Below are 20,235 nucleotides of genomic sequence, written 5' to 3'. Positions count from 1 at the left end.
AAGCGAGCAAGTCCAAACAGAGCCCAGGACCAGCAGGTCCCAATTCGGAAAGGGCCCACGCTCCACAGTCCACGGGAACAGTGCCGCGGCATGTTCCGCCCGCGCTCCACACGACCAAAGAACCAAGATTCATGCCGTAGGGTATGTACAAGGCCAGAGATGATTGATTACACCTAAGTACATCCTCGATTGATTAATTACTTACCAGGCTTGATCTACACACATCCTCCACTAATCAACGAATTATTGAGTAACTAATTACTAGTAGCATTTGCTGATGCTGTTCGCTAAATTTGCCGATCGAGCTCGCTAGTTACTGAACGCTACTGCTCGATCGGCACCAAAACTGAAGATCGGTCTCAGGCGGAGTAGTCCGAGACGGCGAACGAGTCGCCGCTGGAGTGCGCGCCGCCCCGGGCCGGCGACAGCATCGGCGCGGCCGCGGCGGAGGGCAGCGTGGTCGCGGGCGGCGGCGGCTTGGCGTCGTCGGCCGCGGCGGGGCGCCGGATCTCCTCGAGCAGCGCCACGACGTCCTTCACCGCGGGCCGGTCGTCCGCGCGGCGGGACACGCAGAGCGCGGCCACGGCCAGCGCCTGCCGCATCTCGTGCGCGTCGGCCTCGCCGGCGCTCTCCCTCAGCCGCGCGTCCAGGATCTCGTCGTCGCTCCCGCGCTTCGCCTGCACCCACTGCACCAGGTGCGCGCCGCCCGGCAGCGTCGGGTCCAGCGGGTGCCGCCCCGTCAGCACCTCCAGCAGCACCACCCCGAAGCTGTACACGTCGCTCTTCTCGCTGATCCGCTGCATCGACGCGTACTCTGCACACCCCCAAAAACCAGACAAAAATGTCAGAAACAATCAAACAATCAGGTTCAAACTGTACTCCAGTAATGGCAGTACGATCTTGCAAGTGCGACGAGGTTTTGGACCTGGCGCCATGTAGCCGTAGGAGCCGGCGATGCGCTGCGGCTTGGACGAGGAGTCGTCAAGCTTGCCCTGCCCGGAGGAGAGGATGCGGGCGAGGCCGAAGTCGGCGAGGTACGGCTCGTAGGCCGGGCCGAGCAGCACGTTCATCGACTTGATGTCCCCGTGCAGGATGGCCGGCACGCAGTCGTGGTGGAGGTACGCCACAGCGTGGGCGACCCCGAGCGCCACGTCGTACCGCGCGCCCCACTCGGCCGTGGGCGCGCCCTTGGCGCCCCCGACGACGCCGCCGTGGAGCAGGCCGCTCAGGTTGCCGTTGGGCAGGTAGCTGTAGAACAGGAGCCGCGTGCTGCTCCCGCCGTTGGCCGCCCAGCCCAGCAGCCGGACGATGTTGCGGTGCCGGATGGAGCCCAGCGCGGCGATCTCGCTGCGGAAGGCCAGGCCGGCGGTCTGCTCGTCCGGCGACCACATCTTCTTCACCGCGATGGTGTAGCCGTTGGGGGTGTCCACCCTGTACACCACGCCGGAGCTGCCGGTGCCGATCACGTTCGCGGACGTCAGCCCGCGGAGCACGTCGTCCATGGATATGTCCAGCTTCTGGTACAGCGTCACCTCCCACGTGCCGTGGCCGTCCACCGGGGCGCTGCCGCGGCCGCCGCGGCGCGCGCGGGCGAGCATGTAGGTGGCGGCCACCAGGAACGCCGCGCTGACAACGGCCAGCACGGACATGGTTATCTTGAGCGTCGTGAGGGCGCCCCGCCGGGAAGATTCGTCGGAGCCATCGCCGACGACGAGGTGGCGGTTGCCGGCGAGGTCGCTGAGCGGCAACTTCTGGAAGAAGGGGGTGTTCGGGAGCTCGCCGGAGAAGGCGTTGTACGAGATGTTGAGCGTCACGAGGTTCTGCAACGCCGCGAGCGGGTCGAGGCTCCCGGACAGCCCGTTGTGCGACAGGTCGAGGCTGCCGAGCTTGTCAAGGCCGGCGAACTGCGGCGGTATCTCACCGGAGAGACGGTTGCAACTGAGGTTAAGCGAAATCTCCAACGACTGGAGCGCCCCGAGCTCCGCGGGGATGCCACCAGAGAACGCGTTGTCACCGAGGTCCAGCAGCTGGAGCTTCTCGCAAGAACCGAGCTCCGGCGGGATGCCGCCGGTCAGCCGATTCTTCGCCAAGTAAAGCTTGGTCAACTCCGGCATCGAGGCAACGCTGGACCTCAGCTGCCCGGAGAGCTGGTTGTCGGATACGTCAACGAGCTGGAGGCTGCGCGGCAGCGCGGCAGGCAATGCGCCGGACAGAGCATTGGAGTGCAGGTCGAGGAATTCGAGGCTGCCGCACCCGGAAATGGCCGCCGGCACCGGGCCGACGAGGTGGTTCTCGCTCATGTCGAGGAAATTGAGGTTCTTCAGGTTGCCGATCTCGGCGGGTATCGTGCCGGACAGCCGGTTGCCGTTGAGCCGCAGCCGGTAGAGGTTGGTGCAGTTGCCGATGTCGGGCGGCACGACCCCGGAGAGCTCGTTGCTCAGCAGCAGCAGCTTCGTCAAGTTCTGCAGCCCGAATAGCTCCTTCGGGATCGGCCCGGTGAGGTTGTTGTACGAGAGGTCCACCGACTGGAGGCTCGCGCACTGGGCGAGGCCCGCCGGCACGCCGCCAGTGAGGCCGTTTTTCCACGCATAGAACAGCGTGAGGTTCCCGAGCTTCGGGAAGTCGAGGCGGATCTCCCCGGAGAGCGCGTTGTTGTCGAGCTCGATGTCCGTCAGCGAGGTGCAGTTGGACAGCTCCGCCGGGATGGCGCCGGTGAGCCGGTTCGTGCTCAGCTGCAGCTGCTGGAGGTTCGGCAGCCGGCCCAAGGTGGCCGGAATGCTGCCGGAGAGAGAATTCAGCGAGAGGTCGATGAGTGTGAGCTCCTCGCACTGGCCGAGCTCCGGCGGGATCGCGCCGACGAGCTGGTTCTGCCAGAGCAGCAGCGACTGCAGCTTCCGGAGCCGGCCAAGCTGCGGTGGTATCGCGCCCGAAAGAGAATTCTGGTAGAGGTAGAGGCTGGTGAGCTCGGTGCAGTTGCCGATGGACTCCGGGATGCCGCCGGAGAGCATTGTGGTGTAGATGGCAATGGTCTGGATCTTCTTGAGCTGCCCGATCGTCTCCGGGAGGCTCCCGGACATGCCGGTCTCGGCGAGGCCGATCATGGTGAGGTCGGCGCAGCCGCCGATCTCCTTGGGCAGCGGGCCCTTGAGCGCCTGGTTCCCGCCGGCGCGGATGACCTGCAGCTTCTTGAGCCTCCCGATGCTCGCCGGGATCGCGCCGCTCAGCTCGTTGTCGTAGAGCGTGAGGTGCGTGAGGCTGGCGAGGTCGCCGAGGTCGTCGGGGATGGCGCCGCGCAGGGAATTGGTGTTGAGCGCGAGCGTCTCGAGCTTGGCGAGGCGGCAGAGCTCGGGCGGGATCGCGCCCGTGAGCTGGTTCTTGCTGAGGTCGAGCGTGACCAGCCCGCCGTACCCGCCGATCTCCGGCGGGATCGGGCCCGTGAGGTTCGTGCCGGACAGCACCAGCGTGGTGAGCGACGGCGCGAGCGGCAGCAGGTTGGCCGGGAGCGGGCCACGCAGGTCGACGCCGGTGACGCTCAGCGACACGACGGCGCCGCGCGCGTCGCACGACACGCCGAGCCACCGGCACGGGGAAGCGTCCGACGCCCTCCACGAGTCGAGCGCGCCGCCCGCCGGGCGCAGCGACCGCCGCCACTCCAGCAGCGCCCGGCCCTGCTCATTGACGCACCGGCACGGGGCGACCAGCAGCGCGGCGCAGGCGAGCGATACAAGCAGCGCGAGGGCGCAGGAGCGCGGCGGCATTGGCGCCCGGTGACCGACGAGGCGAGCTGCGGCGCGTGCGAGGTGGACGAACGGACGGATGGATGGTTTGATTTGGTGATGCGATGGGGATGTGGCGTGGCGCCTCCTATTGCTGTCGTTGGGATTGTAGAGGGGGAGACCGCCCCATGATTAGTTTATACTCCTAGACAAGAAGGGGATTAGAGATCTGGATCCAAATGAGCACAGATTAAGTAGCTAATCCCGTTTGTTTTTATCATCAAAATCTAAAGATTTTGGCTTCTGCAGTGCAGTGCAGTGTGGTGTGGTGTGCAGTGAGTGGTGGGAACATGGGAGGAAGGTGGCGGTGGCGCTGCCATCATCTGCACCGCACACATATGTTTAAGCCAACTTGGTGTACTTATTATTACTGCTGCGATGCCATGACAGTGCCCCTAACCACATTTGTTAATGGCTCCCGAGGTGAAAAACATCTGCTCCTTCTCGTGCTCTGTGAAAACACCAGGCTCCTAATTCCCTCGGTAATCCAACTCTTCTTCTATCCGTTCGTGATTTGTGGGGCATTTGTGCAGTGTCAGGCTCAATCAGGTAAACCTGGTTCCTTTGTACTGCCCCTGCATTTAGGCAGGGGTTGACAGTGGCTGTTACTACTCTTTTTAGCATGTGCAGGACGCATGACCCTTTCTTTGTGTGTTAGGTTAACCTTCTAAATGTTTCGGATGGTCTGAACCCTGAACCGCTTGCTTTGCGGCTGCCTCTTTGCATGGTGTGCAAGTGTTCTTCTGTAGATCTGCTACTTTACACTTTACAGTGACGGTAAAATACTAACTGCAGCTGTAACTTTTTTTTAACTTGAACTGCATTTCGTGCCCGATTACTGTACCTCCCATTTTCCCAACAGTACAAATGTACTGTTTGCAGGTGAAACATAATTCCTTTGCTGGTCAACTCAACAATTTTAGTTCTGAACCTCAGAAGTACCCATTCATGTTCCCATCATCAGGTGGTGTGTGTTTACGTTTACCTGCACCACTTCAGTCATCTTTATCTGCAGCTTTGACTGCTGGCAGATCTGCTCAATTTGCTGTTTACAGTAGTTGGCAGGAATAACTGTAAATATGTTCATGTCTATTTCTTTCTGTCTTCTGAAGCAGCCCATTGTCAAATTCTTTGGTAGTGCAGTTCTACTCACAACCCAAAAGAAAACTGTTCCCTTTCTTGTGAGCTCATTGCGCAGATTTCGGCCAATTTTCAGATAATATGCGTGATCATTGCGCCGAGCTCAAAACTTCAGATTGCTGAATTTCCAGATGTACTCTGGAAATGAGAAGGCATCTTCGTCTCACATGCCTAAGTACTGAGAAATAACACTAATCAGAGGATACAAGAACTGGCAAATCCTAAGTACTTCTTGTGAGCTCATGATGGGCATTAGTGATAGGCCTGTGGGGTTAAAGAAGGAGTAAAACATAGGAGGAATCTTAGGGTGCACATGGCAGTAAAGGGGTGAAGGTTAGCACTACGCACCTAGAAAAACTAAGCAACTTACCCATGTGAATAGATGGCTAACCGCTGGAAAGTAACCGAAAAGATCAGATGCAATCTGGTTAAGAACTAATTTCCTTGGGCGAGAACATGTACATGTCTTTGAGTGCAAGGGACAATGAGGAATAAGATATTACTAAGATAAAAACTTGATAAATTTTAAACCAGCCTGTTGTAATTAGTGTAATCGGCCTATCAATCTGGACTTGGCACCCTCGCCACGGCTGGTAGATCCCTGCGGCGTTTGAGTGGTTAACATTTTGAACATCGAATTTCTAACTTTTTTATAAAGTTTTGCTTTCCACCTTGTGTGCCTGGTGGATTCACTTATTTCACAGTGGCTCCTACTTTCACTTTGTGGCTTGAATTACCAAAATATAACAAATTCAGTTGTAATTGTGCTGATTCAGACCAAATGCTCAGAGATCTAGTCAGAAATAAATCGTTTTTGAGATGCAAAACTTGAATTGCAATAAGCAACTAGTCCTACCTAACCGTTGTACTAACAAACTTGATGTGAGGTCAAGTCAACTAAGCTAGATTAACTTTGTACTAGTAGCAACGTAAGGAATAAACAGCGAAGTAATCCGCACTAATCGACCGTCGATTACGCCCGACTCGAGGTTAGAATGGGGTCACATGGGTGATGTCTTACCATAGGCAAAGCAGGAGGGGACATGTTAGGTGCCACACATGGTTGATCATGTAATGTCATGGGCAATATGGTGGTGGATGGTAACATCAGAGGAATATGAGCAGCATTTGGATTCAGATCCCATCGAGGACGATGCCATGACAAGATGAAGGCACGGAGCACATGGTTAAGTTTCAAGCAGGCCTGTGGATCGGTCGATCGATCGATCGCAGGGTTAATTAAGATTAAAACCTGTACTAGAGATGTGATGCAGTTCTTTCACAGCTAATTCTTCCGTTAGTTCTCTGACACTAGGACTTTTCCCAGGCCTGCTGCTGGCAGCCAAGATCTGATCCAGCGCCCTCTGTTTCCAACAATAAAAGATCGCCGGCTCCTCTTTTTTTTTTACAAAATCACATGAACTTTACGCGGATAGATCCGGCTTGAAAAATGCGCACCGTCAAAAGGTAATTAAAGTTAATGGCCGGCTTAGAACATTCTGTCACACAAAGGTCGAGGCGGTTAAACAATGCTGCTGCTGCTGCTGCTGTTCTTTTGATTCTCACATTCAGCCACTTCCTGCTTGCAACTTGCAAGCAGTAGGCAGTGCTTAAGCAATGCTAGTAGAGCCTGACATTAATTTTAGGCATCTATCTATCTATATAGCTAGTGAGTCGTTCAAAGCACATAGCTGTCGGGGTCACATTCTCCAAAATCACAACAGTAGAAACATTTGCTGCACAGGGATGAGCTCTCTGGGTGTCTCGCATTTGTCACTCCTTTTAGGCGCCTACCCGGGTTTCTAGGGCTGCCATGCTAGAGATAGCAACTCAAATTGCCAGCGGCAAATCGACAGTGAGTGCTGAAGAACAACTGTGAAACTTCAGTGTGAAATTTACTACTGCCGAGAAGGGTGAATTCTGTCAGGTAAAACATTTTAACATGCCGCGCTAACTGAATATGGCAGCAGAATGGAGCTAACTCAACTTGTATGAGGTTCTCTCACTGAGTTACTAGCTACTTCCTGTAATCTGTGGCGCCTATGGTGTGCTAGCCTGAGCAAAGCAGCTGGAAGCAAATTGATGAATTTGGGGCATCTGCCTGCCTCGCTGAGCCTATCTGCTCTGATCATAGCCCTGTCATGACTTCCTAGCTTCTCCCAAATATATCTAGCCAACAACACGGCACGAACATAGACTACTCAAACAGGCAAAATATGTATAGTAGATTTGGTCAAGTTTGCATATGCTTCATGAACTTGGATAAACCGTTTTTCAATAACCCTAGAACTGGATTATGATACCGTCGTAGCCACTTTCATAAATCAGATTCATATGGTCCTAGAAACATTCCACACAGTGCAGCTACGCACCCGGAACATCCTCTTTGTCTACACGCTGATTCATCGGAAAGGCGGGCTGCTTTCCCACACATTTCTCTTGTCCCTATATCACAGATTCACAATGCATTTTGTGATATCAGCAAAAAACCGAGATATGCACCGCCGCTTTGCGCACGCCTCCACCTGGGTACGTAGGGTGGTTCAGGCGGCACCACCCCATGTTTGGTGTGGTTTGCCCGGGGAAACGTCGCAGACGGGTCGATTTGTCGCGCACTTTGGGAGCCCGTCCGTATCCATCACCCCCCTCCCCTGGCCCCTCTCCATGTTTGCATCGGAAGCGTGGAGCCGCTTTATCTTCCTGTGTGATCTCTGATCTACTCCTACTTGCTACTTAGTCTGTTCTGCTCCTCTGTTTCTGGGGTCATTTTCAGTGTCCCCTAAGCGCAAAGCCTAGTGGTTGGGGATGGCGTCGCTCCCCTTAATTTCAGGATTTTGCTCTCCTGATACACACATACCACTTATGTAACACGGCCTTTATCTTTTTGTCTCTGGGCGGGCGTGCATTTTTCTATGTGCTGAAAAGGGTTCGGCTGGGGCACCAGGATTTTGTTAGTGCCTGTACTTGGTGTTAATTAGGTCATGCGTTATCATAATAATGGTTTCTGATGATTTGCTTAGGTAAGATGCATGGATTCCGAGAAATAAACAAAGTGCGCATGGGCACACGAATTCGGCAAAGCGTGTGCAAAAGAAAATGGGTGGACTTTGAGATTAAGCGTGCGTGTGTGTATGGGTGAGTGGCTGTCTGGAGGCAATAATGTTGGCTCATCTGGTGAACAACTCTATGATTAAATCGCCAACCTTGGATGTGTGTAGTCTAATTTATTCTACTAATCCAGTTTTGCATTTTTAGACAGGGTGTACTGATTCTTTTTTCAGTCAATGTATTTTAATTTTGTTGATTCAACTATTTTAGGCTACATATATATATCCGTAAATGATAGTCCGTAATTAATTCATCCGGTACTATCCAATCCAGCTCACCTCTAACCGGAGTGCATGGCACTTTGACCACCGCCATGTCGACACGGGCTCTCAGAGATTTCCTGTTGTTGGTAGTTGGAGAATTTTGCAATGAGGCCTATTAAGTGGTTGTCTTTGCCTCTCCTTTCAATCTCACTCTCCTCTTCCGCCACCACCCAATTCCCTGACGTGTATGCGAGCTCGTTCACTTGCTTGTTGATGGGGAAGCGAGACAAGGAATAGGGTTGTCATTACAACCTTAAGTAACATGGCAGTCGGCTTCTATCATCGCCACTATTGTTGTGTGTGGGGTGCATGTGCTTCCTATACAGAAATGTCATGCATATCGTCTCGTGTTGAACATTGGCCAAGTGTTCTAGGAATGAATGCCCTAATCATTGGGCAAGGCTCAAAATTGCCGAAAGAGACGGGCATCCTACATTGCATATGGTATACATGTCTATTTCATTGAATAGATCATTGTGGTCCGTATATAGTGTATGATACTTGAACTTTCGTACCATCACAATCATGCTAAGATTATCAGCGTCATAGTCCACGATGAACTAGAAATGGCTAAGTGTACATGTAGACGCGAACTCTCTGGCATATGCCATGTTCATTGTTTAAAAACCAGAATAAAACCCTACTAGGATGAATCTTCAGTGAGAACGGCTCCTCAAATGGTCCTATTAGTGAAAATAGTCATTTGATCACTAAACAAGGGCAACACTAACAAACAACCATAATATTGGAACCCTAAATCCTAAGTTGGCTACGAGCATAAGAAGAATACAGTAATACAAGCTATAGTGCACGGGAAAAGGCTGAGAGTGGGTCGCATTGATATTGTATTGTGGAGGAAGATCGTCCGGCCATTGCCTAGATTACTAGAGCTATCTTTACAGAGAGCCCCACCGAGCGACTGGTCATCTACTTGCCACTACCCAACCTGCTCCTCACTGGAGTTGCATCCCTACCACCGCATGCCTAGACGACTGCACGGTGTGGGGGTTGCAAATGTATCCTGCATTTGATCATTCCTTATGGTAACCGTCATGATGTGGAGGTGGTCAAAACGGTATACGAGCCCGTCGGTGAATTAGATAGGGCCTCACTTATTGCCATTTAGGGCCGAGATGATGCATTTTTACAAAGTTTGGAGTTCGGTGGTTTCAGAATCTCAATATAGTTTTTATTATGTTTGAGGTGTTTTGTACTCCCAATGAATTTTGATAATAGAACTGATTTTCGCAAAAAAAAAAGATGACATGTCCAAAATAGTATTATGACCTCCCATGCATCTCACTCCTCGTTAAATCCTTCCAAATTTGCTACAAGCAGGCCCATAGTCGTCCCTCTCGAACTAATGCAACAACCTCTTCATCCCCCTTTTTTTCCGGGAAAGGAACTTCTCATTCATCAGCCATTATGTTTACCTTCAGAAATGACAATGCTAGCTATTTCCATAGGGGAGTTTCGAAGCCAACAGGCTGTGCGCTGTTGCGAGCGCCCCATACAAGCAAGGGTGTGACTAGCTACATTCACATGTCTGCTGATTTTAGCTAGACTAATGTTCCTTTCATGAGCCAGAATCCTTCTGATCTCATTGACCTGGTTCACATAACTCGAGCGCTCAACATCTTTAGACTGCACCATGTTCAACAACTTAGCGCAGTCCTCTCCACAACCAACGACAAATTGGACCAGTGGAGTGCAAGTCAAAGCCCTTCGTCCATGGCCGCCATCTCCGCTTCCAGAGGATCACCACAATTAAAGAGCACTCGTGTCGCAGCGAAGATGACCGCTCCTTCATGATCCCGCAGGATCATCCCAGCCCCGGCTGTGCCATCCTCTTTCAAAAAAGCACCATCTATATTCAACTTAGCATAATTCACATCAGGGGCCTTCCATTGCGGCGTTACTGTTGTTTCATGTGTGTTCTTTGACATGCTTCCCAAGTAATCGATCACTTGCTTACCCTTCGTAACGTCCGCTTCGGGATGCTGTCGTATTGCAAGTAGGGAAGTGATATAACTCGAGAGGAAACGGCGCGAGGCCTCAATCGGGATCGGGGGTTTATAATGTGTGACCTCATTTCTTGCATACCAAGTCCTCCACATGATCATCAATGAAGCAAGCTTCTGCACTTCCGACAATTTATCAAGTAGACGGAACAACCACTCTGGCTCAGCATCATGCAGGTCAGCAGTGCTCGATAACGCCCAGTGCTCTCGCATAGCCTCCCAGAGCGCCGCTACATGAGGGCAGATGACAAGGGCGTGGTGCACGTCTTCCTTTGCCTGACCACATAACAAGAAGGTGGAGTCCACTTCTAGGTGCATGTACGCCTTGGTTGCTTGTGTAGCAAGGGCCTCCTGAGCAACTTGCCAAGAAAAGACACGAACTTTGGCCGGCGCGTCGTTTTTCCATATCAGGTTCCAAACCGACCGTCGTCCGTCCGGCTGGCCGCTCGAGGCGCCAGTGTCCCGTTTAGCCATATGTTCCTGCAAACTAAGGTAGTAGGCACTGCGTACTGAAAAGCAACCACACTTGTCTGGGTGCTGAGCAAGGACATCAGAGTCTAACCTGCTCGAGGCCTTGATCTCAAGGATACAATCAATATCCAGTTGATAGTAGTACTGCTTGAGCAGATTAAGGTTCCATGTACCATCCAGGTTGAGCAGTTCAGAGACCCACCTTAGACGGCAACGATGCTTTGAGGTGATTGGCCGTCGAGACTGATCGCGAGGGAGCCAAGGGTCACGCCAAATGCGGACCTGCGAGCCATTACCAGTACGCCATATGATCCCCTTTTTTAGCAGCTCTAGCCCATACTCAATAGCTTGCCATGTCGAGGATGCATTGCCAGTAAAGACGGTATCGACCAGGAACCCGTTAGGTAGTACTTCACCTTGAGCACTTGCGCACACAGGCTGTGAGGGTTTTCTATAAGCCTCCAGGCCTGCTTGGCGAGCAACGCTTGATTAAAAAGCTTCATATCCCGAAACCCGATGCCACCATGTGATTTGGGTTTGAGCATAATATCCCATGATACCCAGTGAGTACACCGGCGTCCCTGTACCGCCCCCCACCAGAAGCTGGGTATCATTTTTGTTAAATCCGCGCATAAGCCATCGGGGAGCTTAAAGATGCCCATTAAAAACATGGGAAGCGCTTGAGCGGCCACCTTAATATGCACTTCTTTCCCTCCTTGGGAGCCCTCTCCCCATTGTACAATTCTCTTGACCATTTTCTCTTGTATGCTTTGGAATTTACCCCGAGCCATTCTCCCCTCCGGTGTCGGCAAACCTAGGTACTTAGGCTCGAACTCCACCTGGGTGATCTCCAGCAACATTTTAATTCCTTCCTGAATATCCGCCGGGCATGATTTTCCAAACATGAGAGAGCACTTGTCAAGGTTAACGAGTTGGCCTGTCCCTTGAACATATGAATTTATAACTTGCTGAATCCGGGCAGCTTGGTCCACCTATGCCTTGAAGAATAGGAGTGTATCATCTGCAAAAAGCAGATGTGATATTCCAGGGGCATTACAGCAAACTTTCAGTGGCACAATCTGATTGTTATTGATCTGTCTTTGGAGCAATGTTGACAATCCATCTGCCACAAAAAGGAATAAAAAGGGCGACAGGGGGTCTCCTTGGCACAGACCATGGGTGGGGAGGAACGACTCCAGCAAGGTTCCATTAAATTTGACAGAATAACTCACCGAGTGTTGGGGATCGTAGCAGAATTTTAAAATTTTCCTACGCTCACCAAGATCCATCTACGGAGTATACTAGCAACGAGGGGAAAGGAGTGCATCTACATACCCTTGTAGATCGCGAGCGGAAGCGTTCCAATGAACGTTGTTGACGGAGTCGTACTCGCCGTGATTCAAATCACCGATGACCGAGTGCCGAACGGACGGCACCTCCGCGTTCAACACACGTACGGTGCAGCGACGTCTCCTCCTTCTTGATCCAGCAAGGGGGAAGGAGAGGTTGATGGAGATCCAGCAGCACGACGGCGTGGTGATGGATGTAGCGGGTCTCGGCAGGGCTTCGCCGAGCTTCTATGAGAGGGAGAGGTGTAGCAGGGGAGGAGGGAGGCGCCCAAGGCTGTTGTGTCGCTGCCCTCCCTCCCCCCTTTATATAGGCCCCCTGGGAGGCGGGGCGCCGGCCAGGAGCCCATCTGGATGGGGGGGCGGCGGCCAGGGGGGTAACTTACCCCCCAAGTCAAGTGGGGCGCCCCCCCCCCCACCCTAGGGTTTCCAACCCTAGGCGCGGGGGGGGGGGGGGGGAGGCCCATGGGGGGCGCCCCAGCCCATTATGGGCTGGTTCCCTTCCCACTTCAGCCCATGGGGCCCTCCGGGATAGGTGGCCCCACCCGGTGGACCCCCGGGACCCTTCCGGTGGTCCCGGTACAATACCGATAACCCCCGAAACTTTCCCAGTGGCCGAAACTGGACTTCCTATATATAATTCTTCACCTCCGGACCATTCTGGAGCTCCTCGTGACGTCCGGGATCTCATCCGGGACTCCGAAAAACTTTCGGGTTTCCGCATACTCATATCTCTACAACCCTAGCGTCACCGAACCTTAAGTGTGTAGACCCTACGGGTTCGGGAGACATGCAGACATGACCGAGACGCCTCTCCGGTCAATAACCAACAGCGGGATCTGGATACCCATGTTGGCTCTCACATGTTCCACGATGATCTCATCGGATGAACCACGATGTCGAGGATTCAATCAATCCCGTATACAATTCCCTTTGTCAATCGGTATGTTACTTGCCCGAGATTCGATCGTCGGTATCCCAATACCTTGTTCAATCTCGTTACCGGCAAGTCTCTTTACTCGTACCGCAATGCATGATCCCGTGACTAACGCCTTAGTCACATTGAGCTCATTATGATGATGCATTACCGAGTGGGCCCAGAGATACCTCTCCGTCACACGGAGTGACAAATCCCAGTCTCGATCCGTGCCAACCCAACAGACACTTTCGGAGATACCCGCAGTGTACCTTTCTAGTCACCCAGTTATGTTGTGACGTTTGGTACACCCAAAGCACTCCTACGGTATCCGGGAGTTGCACGATCTCATGGTCTAAGGAATAGATACCTGACATTGGAAAAGCTCTAGCAAACGAAACTACACGATCTTTTATGCTATGCTTAGGATTGGGTCTTGTCCATCACATCATTCTCCTAATGATGTGATCCCGTTATCAATGACATCCAATGTCCATAGTCAGGAAACCGTGACTATCTGTTGATCAACGAGAGAGGCTTACTAGGGACACGTTGTGGTCTATGTATTCACACATGTATTACGATTTCCGGATAATACAATTATAGCATGAACAATAGACAATTATCATGAACAAAGAAATATAATAATAACCATTTATTATTGCCTCTAGGGCATATTTCCAACAGTCTCCCACTTGCACTAGAGTCAATAATCTAGTTACATTGTGATGAATCGAACACCCATTGCGTCCTGGTGTTGATCATGTTTTGCTCTAGGGAGAGGTTTAGTCAACGGATCTGCTACATTCAGGTCCGTATGTACTTTACAAATATCTATGTCTCCATTTTGAACACTTTCACGAATGGAATTGAAGCGACGCTTGATATGCCTGGTCTTCCTGTGAAACCTGGGCTCCTTCGCAAGGGCAATAGCTCCAGTGTTGTCACAGAAGAGAGTCATCGGGCCCGACGCATTGGGAATCACCCCTAGGTCGGTAATGAACTCCTTCATCCAGACTGCTTCCTGTGCTGCCTCCGAGGCTGCCATGTACTCCGCTTCAGATGTAGATCCCACCACGACGCTTTGCTTGCAACTGCACCAGCTTACTGCTCCTCCATTCAAAATATACACGTATCCGGTTTGTGACTTCGAGTCATCCAGATCTGTGTCGAAGCTAGCGTCGACGTAACCCTTTACGACGAGCTCTTCGTCACCTCCATAAACGAGAAACATATCCTTAGTCCTCTTCAGGTACCTCAGGATATTCTTGACCGCTGTCCAGTGTTTCATGCCAGGATTACTTTGGTACCTTCCTACCAAACTTACGGCAAGGTTTACATCAGGTCTGGTACACGGCATGGCATACATAATAGACCCTATGGCCGAGGCATAGGGGATGACACTCATCTTTTCTCTATCTTCTCCCGTGGTCGGGCATTGAGCCGTGCTCAACTGCACACCTTGCAATACAGGCAAGAACCCCTTCTTGGACTGATCCATATTGAACTTCTTCAATATCTTGTCAAGGTATGTACTCTGTGAAAGACCAATGAGGCGTCTTGATCTATCTCTATAGATCTTGATGCCTAATATATAAGCAGCTTCTCCAAGGTCCTTCATTGAAAAACACTTATTCAAATAGGCCTTTATACTTTCCAAGAATTCTATATCATTTCCCATCAATAGTATGTCATCCACATATAATATGAGAAATGCTACAGAGCTCCCACTCACTTTCTTGTAAACACAGGCTTCTCCATAAGTCTGTGTAAACCCAAACGCTTTGATCATCTCATCAAAGCGAATGTTCCAACTCCGAGATGCTTGCACCAGCCCATAGATTGAGCGCTGGAGCTTGCATACTTTGTTAGCATTCTTAGGATCGACAAAACCTTCCGGCTGCATCATATACAACTCTTCCTTAAGGAAGCCGTTAAGGAATGCCGTTTTGACGTCCATCTGCCATATCTCATAATCATAGTATGCGGCAATTGCTAACATGATTCGGACGGACTTCAGCTTCGCTACGGTTGAGAAAGTCTCATCGTAGTCAACCCCTTGAACTTGTCGATAACCCTTAGCGACAAGTCGAGCTTTGTAGATGGTCACATTACCATCCGCGTCCGTCTTCTTCTTAAAGATCCATTTGTTTTCTATGGCTCGCCGATCATCGGGCAAGTCAGTCAAAGCCCATACTTCGTTTTCATACATGGATCCTATCTCGGATTTCATGGCTTCTAGCCATTTGTCGGAATCCGTGCCCGCCATCGCTTCTTCATAGTTCGAAGGTTCACCGTTGTCTAACAACATGATTTCCAGGACAGGGTTGCCGTACCACTCTGGTGCGGAACGTGTCCTTGTGGACCTACGAAGTTCAGTAGTAACTTGATCCGAAGCTTCATGATCATCATCATTAACTTCCTCCCCAGTCGGTGTAGGCACCACAGGAACATTTTCCCGCGCTGCGCTACTTTCCGGTTCGGAAGGGGTGACTATCACCTCATCAAGTTCCACTTTCCTCCCACCCAATTCTTTCGAGAGAAACTCCTTCTCCAGAAAGGACCCGTTCTTGGCAACGAAGATCTTGCCTTCGGATCTGAGGTAGAAGGTATACCCAATAGTTTCCTTAGGGTATCCTATGAAGACGCATTTCTCCGACTTGGGTTCGAGCTTTTCAGGTTGAAGTTTCTTGGCATAAGCATCGCATCCCCAAACTTTTAGAAACGACAGCTTAGGTTTCTTCCCAAACCATAATTCATACGGTGTCGTCTCAACGGATTTCGACGGAGCCCTATTTAAAGTGAATGCGGCAGTCTCTAAAGCATAGCCCCAAAATGAGAGCGGTAAATCGGTAAGAGACATCATAGATCGCACCATATCCAATAGAGTGCGATTACGACGTTCGGACACACCATTTCTCTGAGGTGTTCCAGGCGGCGTGAGTTGTGAAACTATTCCACATTTCCTTAAGTGTGTACCAAATTCGTGACTTAAGTATTCTCCACCACGATCTGATCGTGAGAATTTTATTTTCCTGTCATGTTGATTCTCAACCTCACTCTGAAATTCCTTGAACTTTTCAAAGGTTTCAGACTTGTGTTTCATTAGGTAGACATACCCATATCTACTTAAATCATCAGTGAGAGTGAGAACATAACGATATCCTCTGCGAGCCTCAACACTCATTGGACCGCACACATCGGTATGTATGATTTCCAATAAGTTGGTTGCTCGCTCCATTGTTCCGGAGAACGGAGTCTTGGTCATCTTACCCATGAGGCATGGTTCGCACGTGTCAAATGATTCGTAATCAAGAGACTCCAAAAGTCCATCTGCATGGAGCTTCTTCATGCGCTTGACACCAATGTGACCAAGGCGGCAGTGCCACAAGTATGTGGGACTATCGTTATCAACTTTACATCGTTTGGTATTCACACTATGAATATGTGTAACATCACGTTCGAGATTCATCAAGAATAAACCATTGACCAGCGGGGCATGACCATAAAACATATCTCTCAAATAAATAGAACAACCATTATTCTCGGATTTAAATGAGTAGCCATCTCGAATTAAACGAGATCCAGATACAATGTTCATGCTCAAAGCTGGCACTAAATAACAATTATTGAGGTTTAAAACTAATCCCGTGCCAGGTGCCTTTAAGGGCCCAATTTGAAATAACGCATCTGAAATCGCACGGTCTGTGAACTCCCTACAGAGCCTTTCATTCATCTCCACCGACACCTTGGACTCGAAGAGTGCAACAATTTCCTCCGGATTAAGGTTGGGATCGCGGGTAAATAGGTCCTGTAAATAAGCAGTAGCCAAATATTCAAGTTCGGAAGGGGAAGATATCCAGTTCCCATTCACATCTTGCAATTGTGTAATTTTATTTTTCTTTGCTCGCCATATGGCTTTGCGATGGAATAAGTTTGTATTTTGGTCACCTTCCCTGAGCCATTTAATTCATGATCTTTGGAGCCACAACATTTCTTCTTTGTACAGTAGTTCATTCAGTTTATCATTCATCCTCCGTACCTCTGTACTGTCAGCTCCACTGCCTAGCAGCCGTTCCAATCCAGTGCGTACCTCTTGTAGCTACTTTAGAATGTTGCCAAATTTACGGCTGCTCCAGCTTTGCAATGATTTCATTACGTTGCCGAGACAATTTTGGATAGCCTCCAGATCACTTTTATCACCAGCCACTACCGGACTCGCGCCCTATGCCTACAGCCCAGGGCCGTCGGCATAGATCTATGCCTACGGCTGCCGTCGGCATAGTCCCGTCGGCGTAGATCACGTCAGCGTAGTCTTGTCAGACCGTCGGCGTAGTATAGACGTCGGCATAGGGGCCTATGCCGACGGCCGGGTGTCAGCCGTCGGCATAGTTTAGCCGTCGGTAGTGTTTTTCGCCTGACGGCAACGGATGGCGCCGTCAAAAGAGCTAACAATCCACGGAATGCCACGTGGCAGAGGTATGCCGACGGCTTGGCCGTCGGCATACCTCTGCCATGTGGCACTCCCTGGTGCCTCCTGGTGGCAGGGCTATGCCTACGGCAAAGCCGTAGGCATACATGAAATCTATGCCGACGGCTTTGCCGTAGGCATAGCTCTGCCACGTGGCGCGTCCTGGGAAGTCCTGGGCTTATATATGCCGACGGCTTTGCCGTAGGCATAGTTTTTTATTATTATTATTTTCCCTGTTTTCTCTTTTTCAATTCATTTGACAGCATTTCAAAGCAGAATAATATGGGATTATGCAGAATTATGACAGTTCATCATCTAAACATACTCAAGTTCATCATCATCATTTAAACATAGTCAAGTTCATCATCTAAAGATCATCACCGGTGAAAGTTCATGAACATAAAAGTAGTGCAAGACATGGAACATCATAAAAGTAGGAACATGAAAGGTATGGCACGACGGCCACATGCACGGATCATCATCGACATCAAGCAAGACCACCTCCGCCAAAACCACCACCATCAAGACCACCTCCGCCAAAACCACCAAGACCACCTCCGCCAAAACCACCACCGCCAAGACCACCTCCGCCAAAATCGCCACCGCCAAAACCGCCACCGCGACCACCATCACTCTGGAAGATCAGAGTGACTGGGGTCGATGGAGCAGGAGTCGAGCCACCGGTCCCCTACATGTTTGAGAGAAGATTCTAACGGTAAATATGATATGATAGTGTTGAATGAATGAGAACTAGTTTGTCAGTAGTTAGGCAGATGTACTAACCGGACTATCACTGCCTAGTGCCACCCATTCATCGAACGTGGGCACGTGTGGGGGTTCTCCCGCAGGTGGTGGTGGGGGTCCCATTTGTGGTGGATCCGTGCGGTTACTCCAAGACGCCAACATAGCCTGGATGTTAGTTAAACAAGCAAACTAGAAGGTCAGAAGGAATGAAAGTGCAAAAATTTAGCTTGGTTTTAAGAGGGCAAAACTAACTGCCATCATCTGACGGTTGTAATCATCGTTTGCCTTCACTCGTTGCAAGTACTCTCGCACCTCGAGATTCCTATGCTCGACAAAGGCCTTATATGCCTACATAATTTAGGTTGTTTCTAAGTGAGCAATGCTGAAAATAAACTGAGAATGCTAGAGAGAAAAAGATAAAGGGGAAGTACTTACAGCATGCTGGCGGGCTAAGGGAGTCTGTGAACGCCCCGTACTCTCTAACTGGCTCGAGTAGGTAGCCCGAAGCCGTGTGTACGAGATCGAAGGAGTGATCAAGCCATCGAAACACGGATACTGGCCATGTGACTTCCCCTGGATGGCCACCACCGCCGTGTCATCGATCTGAGACTGGGCGACCTCAGCAACAGGAACATCCGGATGCAACTTCTGAAAGTGCTGAGTGTAAGACTCCAGGTGCTCCTCGGTCTTGCCGTAGTACTGGCTCTCGCCCTCCTTGGGATCACTCCGCTCGCGGGCTAGCTTCCACGACTCAATGTCTGAGAGCGGCCTCTTCAACTTGTCCTCCTGCAACGTCAAACAGAAGTTAGCCATACATAAGAACATGACGGTAAAGAAGAACAAAAATGCATCATGCATATAGATATACCTTCATGTCCTTGAAGCCCCAGTGGTTCCTGTTTCCTTTGCCGTGTGTCCCGTCTTTTCCACGGTTAGCCCGGGCATTGATGCTCTTGGCAGCAAACTCTGCATCGTCGTCGAGCCACCTATCCACCAAACTCGCCCATCCGTCATGCCTTCCGTAGCACCAACGAGGAACAACCTATGCAAATTTTGGAAGCATGACATGTGAGCACGAAACATATAGTTGACTGCTTGAAACAATGAAAAGTTAGTAATAGTTACCATCATGAACTGCTCCCTGTTCAAGGTAAGTCATTGCTTCTGCGCTTGAGTTTTGGTCATCTTTTGGTGCAGGTAGGAGTGGTAGTACTGCAAGACGGCAACCCAGCGCACCTCGTACTGCAATTGACAAGATTTCTTCTTCGCAGCCGCAAGCAAGACCACGTCGGCTCTGGCCTTGTGCTCATCAAGAACTCTATAGAGTTGCTGCAATCATGCATAAACCAGAAGCAAACAAGGCATGAGTTGAGTGATTCAATGATAAACTATGAACAAAACTGAAGACAAGTGATTCAGAAGAGAACTTACCCAAAATTTGGTGATCACGGCCTTAGCGGCCGTCCCGTACTCCGCGTTGCTGCGAGCTTCATAGTGGGCCCAGCTCGTGGCCAAAACCCGCAGCTGCGGGTCCCTGTCTGGCCGCGGGCAGAATAGGCCAGGCCAAAACTCCTTCAACAGGACAGTGATAACGCCGTTCGGTTTACGGCCCTTTCCGCGAAGGATCCAGTTACTGCAAAAGAATCAAAGGATTGCCATGTGTACAATAAGAAAATGTTGTCTTGTGTTGAAAATATGATTGAGAGGCACTTACTCTGTCCCCGCGGGTTCAATGAGCCACTTGTGCCCCTCGATAGAAGGTGGTGTAGGTAGTCCGGCATTACCACGTAGCCACCCCTGCGGAGCACCCGGTGGCAAGGTACCCCACAACTCGAGATCAACCTCCCCTCCACCACCCTCCTGGCCCTCCTCCTCACCCTCCTCCTCGGCCTCCTCCTCCTCGGCCTCCTCCTCCTCGCCCTCCTCCTCCTCACCCTCCTCCTCCTCGCCATCAAGAACATACTCCTCCTCCTCAGACT

At 51.0% G+C, this 20,235-nt stretch overlaps 1 protein-coding gene across 1 annotated transcript; it reads right to left on the bottom strand.

Annotated features, from left to right (window-relative positions):
* Window positions 1-111: 111 nt before the first annotated feature.
* LOC109746524 (uncharacterized) lies at window positions 112-4,573 on the bottom strand. The gene is made up of 2 exons (XM_020305647.4): window positions 926-4,573; window positions 112-814 (listed from the first exon to the last, which is right to left on the bottom strand). Exons 1-2 carry the CDS (start codon window positions 3,756-3,758, stop codon window positions 360-362), a joined length of 3,288 nt encoding a protein of 1,095 aa, XP_020161236.1. The 5' UTR covers window positions 3,759-4,573; the 3' UTR covers window positions 112-359.
* Window positions 4,574-20,235: the final 15,662 nt, after the last annotated feature.

Source organism: Aegilops tauschii, chromosome 5, assembly GCF_002575655.3.
Source record: "Aegilops tauschii subsp. strangulata cultivar AL8/78 chromosome 5, Aet v6.0, whole genome shotgun sequence".
NCBI lineage: Eukaryota > Viridiplantae > Streptophyta > Magnoliopsida > Poales > Poaceae > Aegilops > Aegilops tauschii.
Note: the sequence above shows the minus strand (reverse complement) of the source record. Positions and strands in the feature narration are given on the sequence as shown.

Coding starts and splice junctions, on each gene's coding strand:
- LOC109746524 (XM_020305647.4), bottom strand. CDS start 3,758: ATGCCGCCGCGCTCCTGCGCCCTCGCGCTGCTTGTATCGCTCGCCTGC. Junction 815..925: donor CTACGGCTACATGGCGCCAG/GTCCAAAACCTC, acceptor GGGGGTGTGCAG/AGTACGCGTCGATGCAGCGG.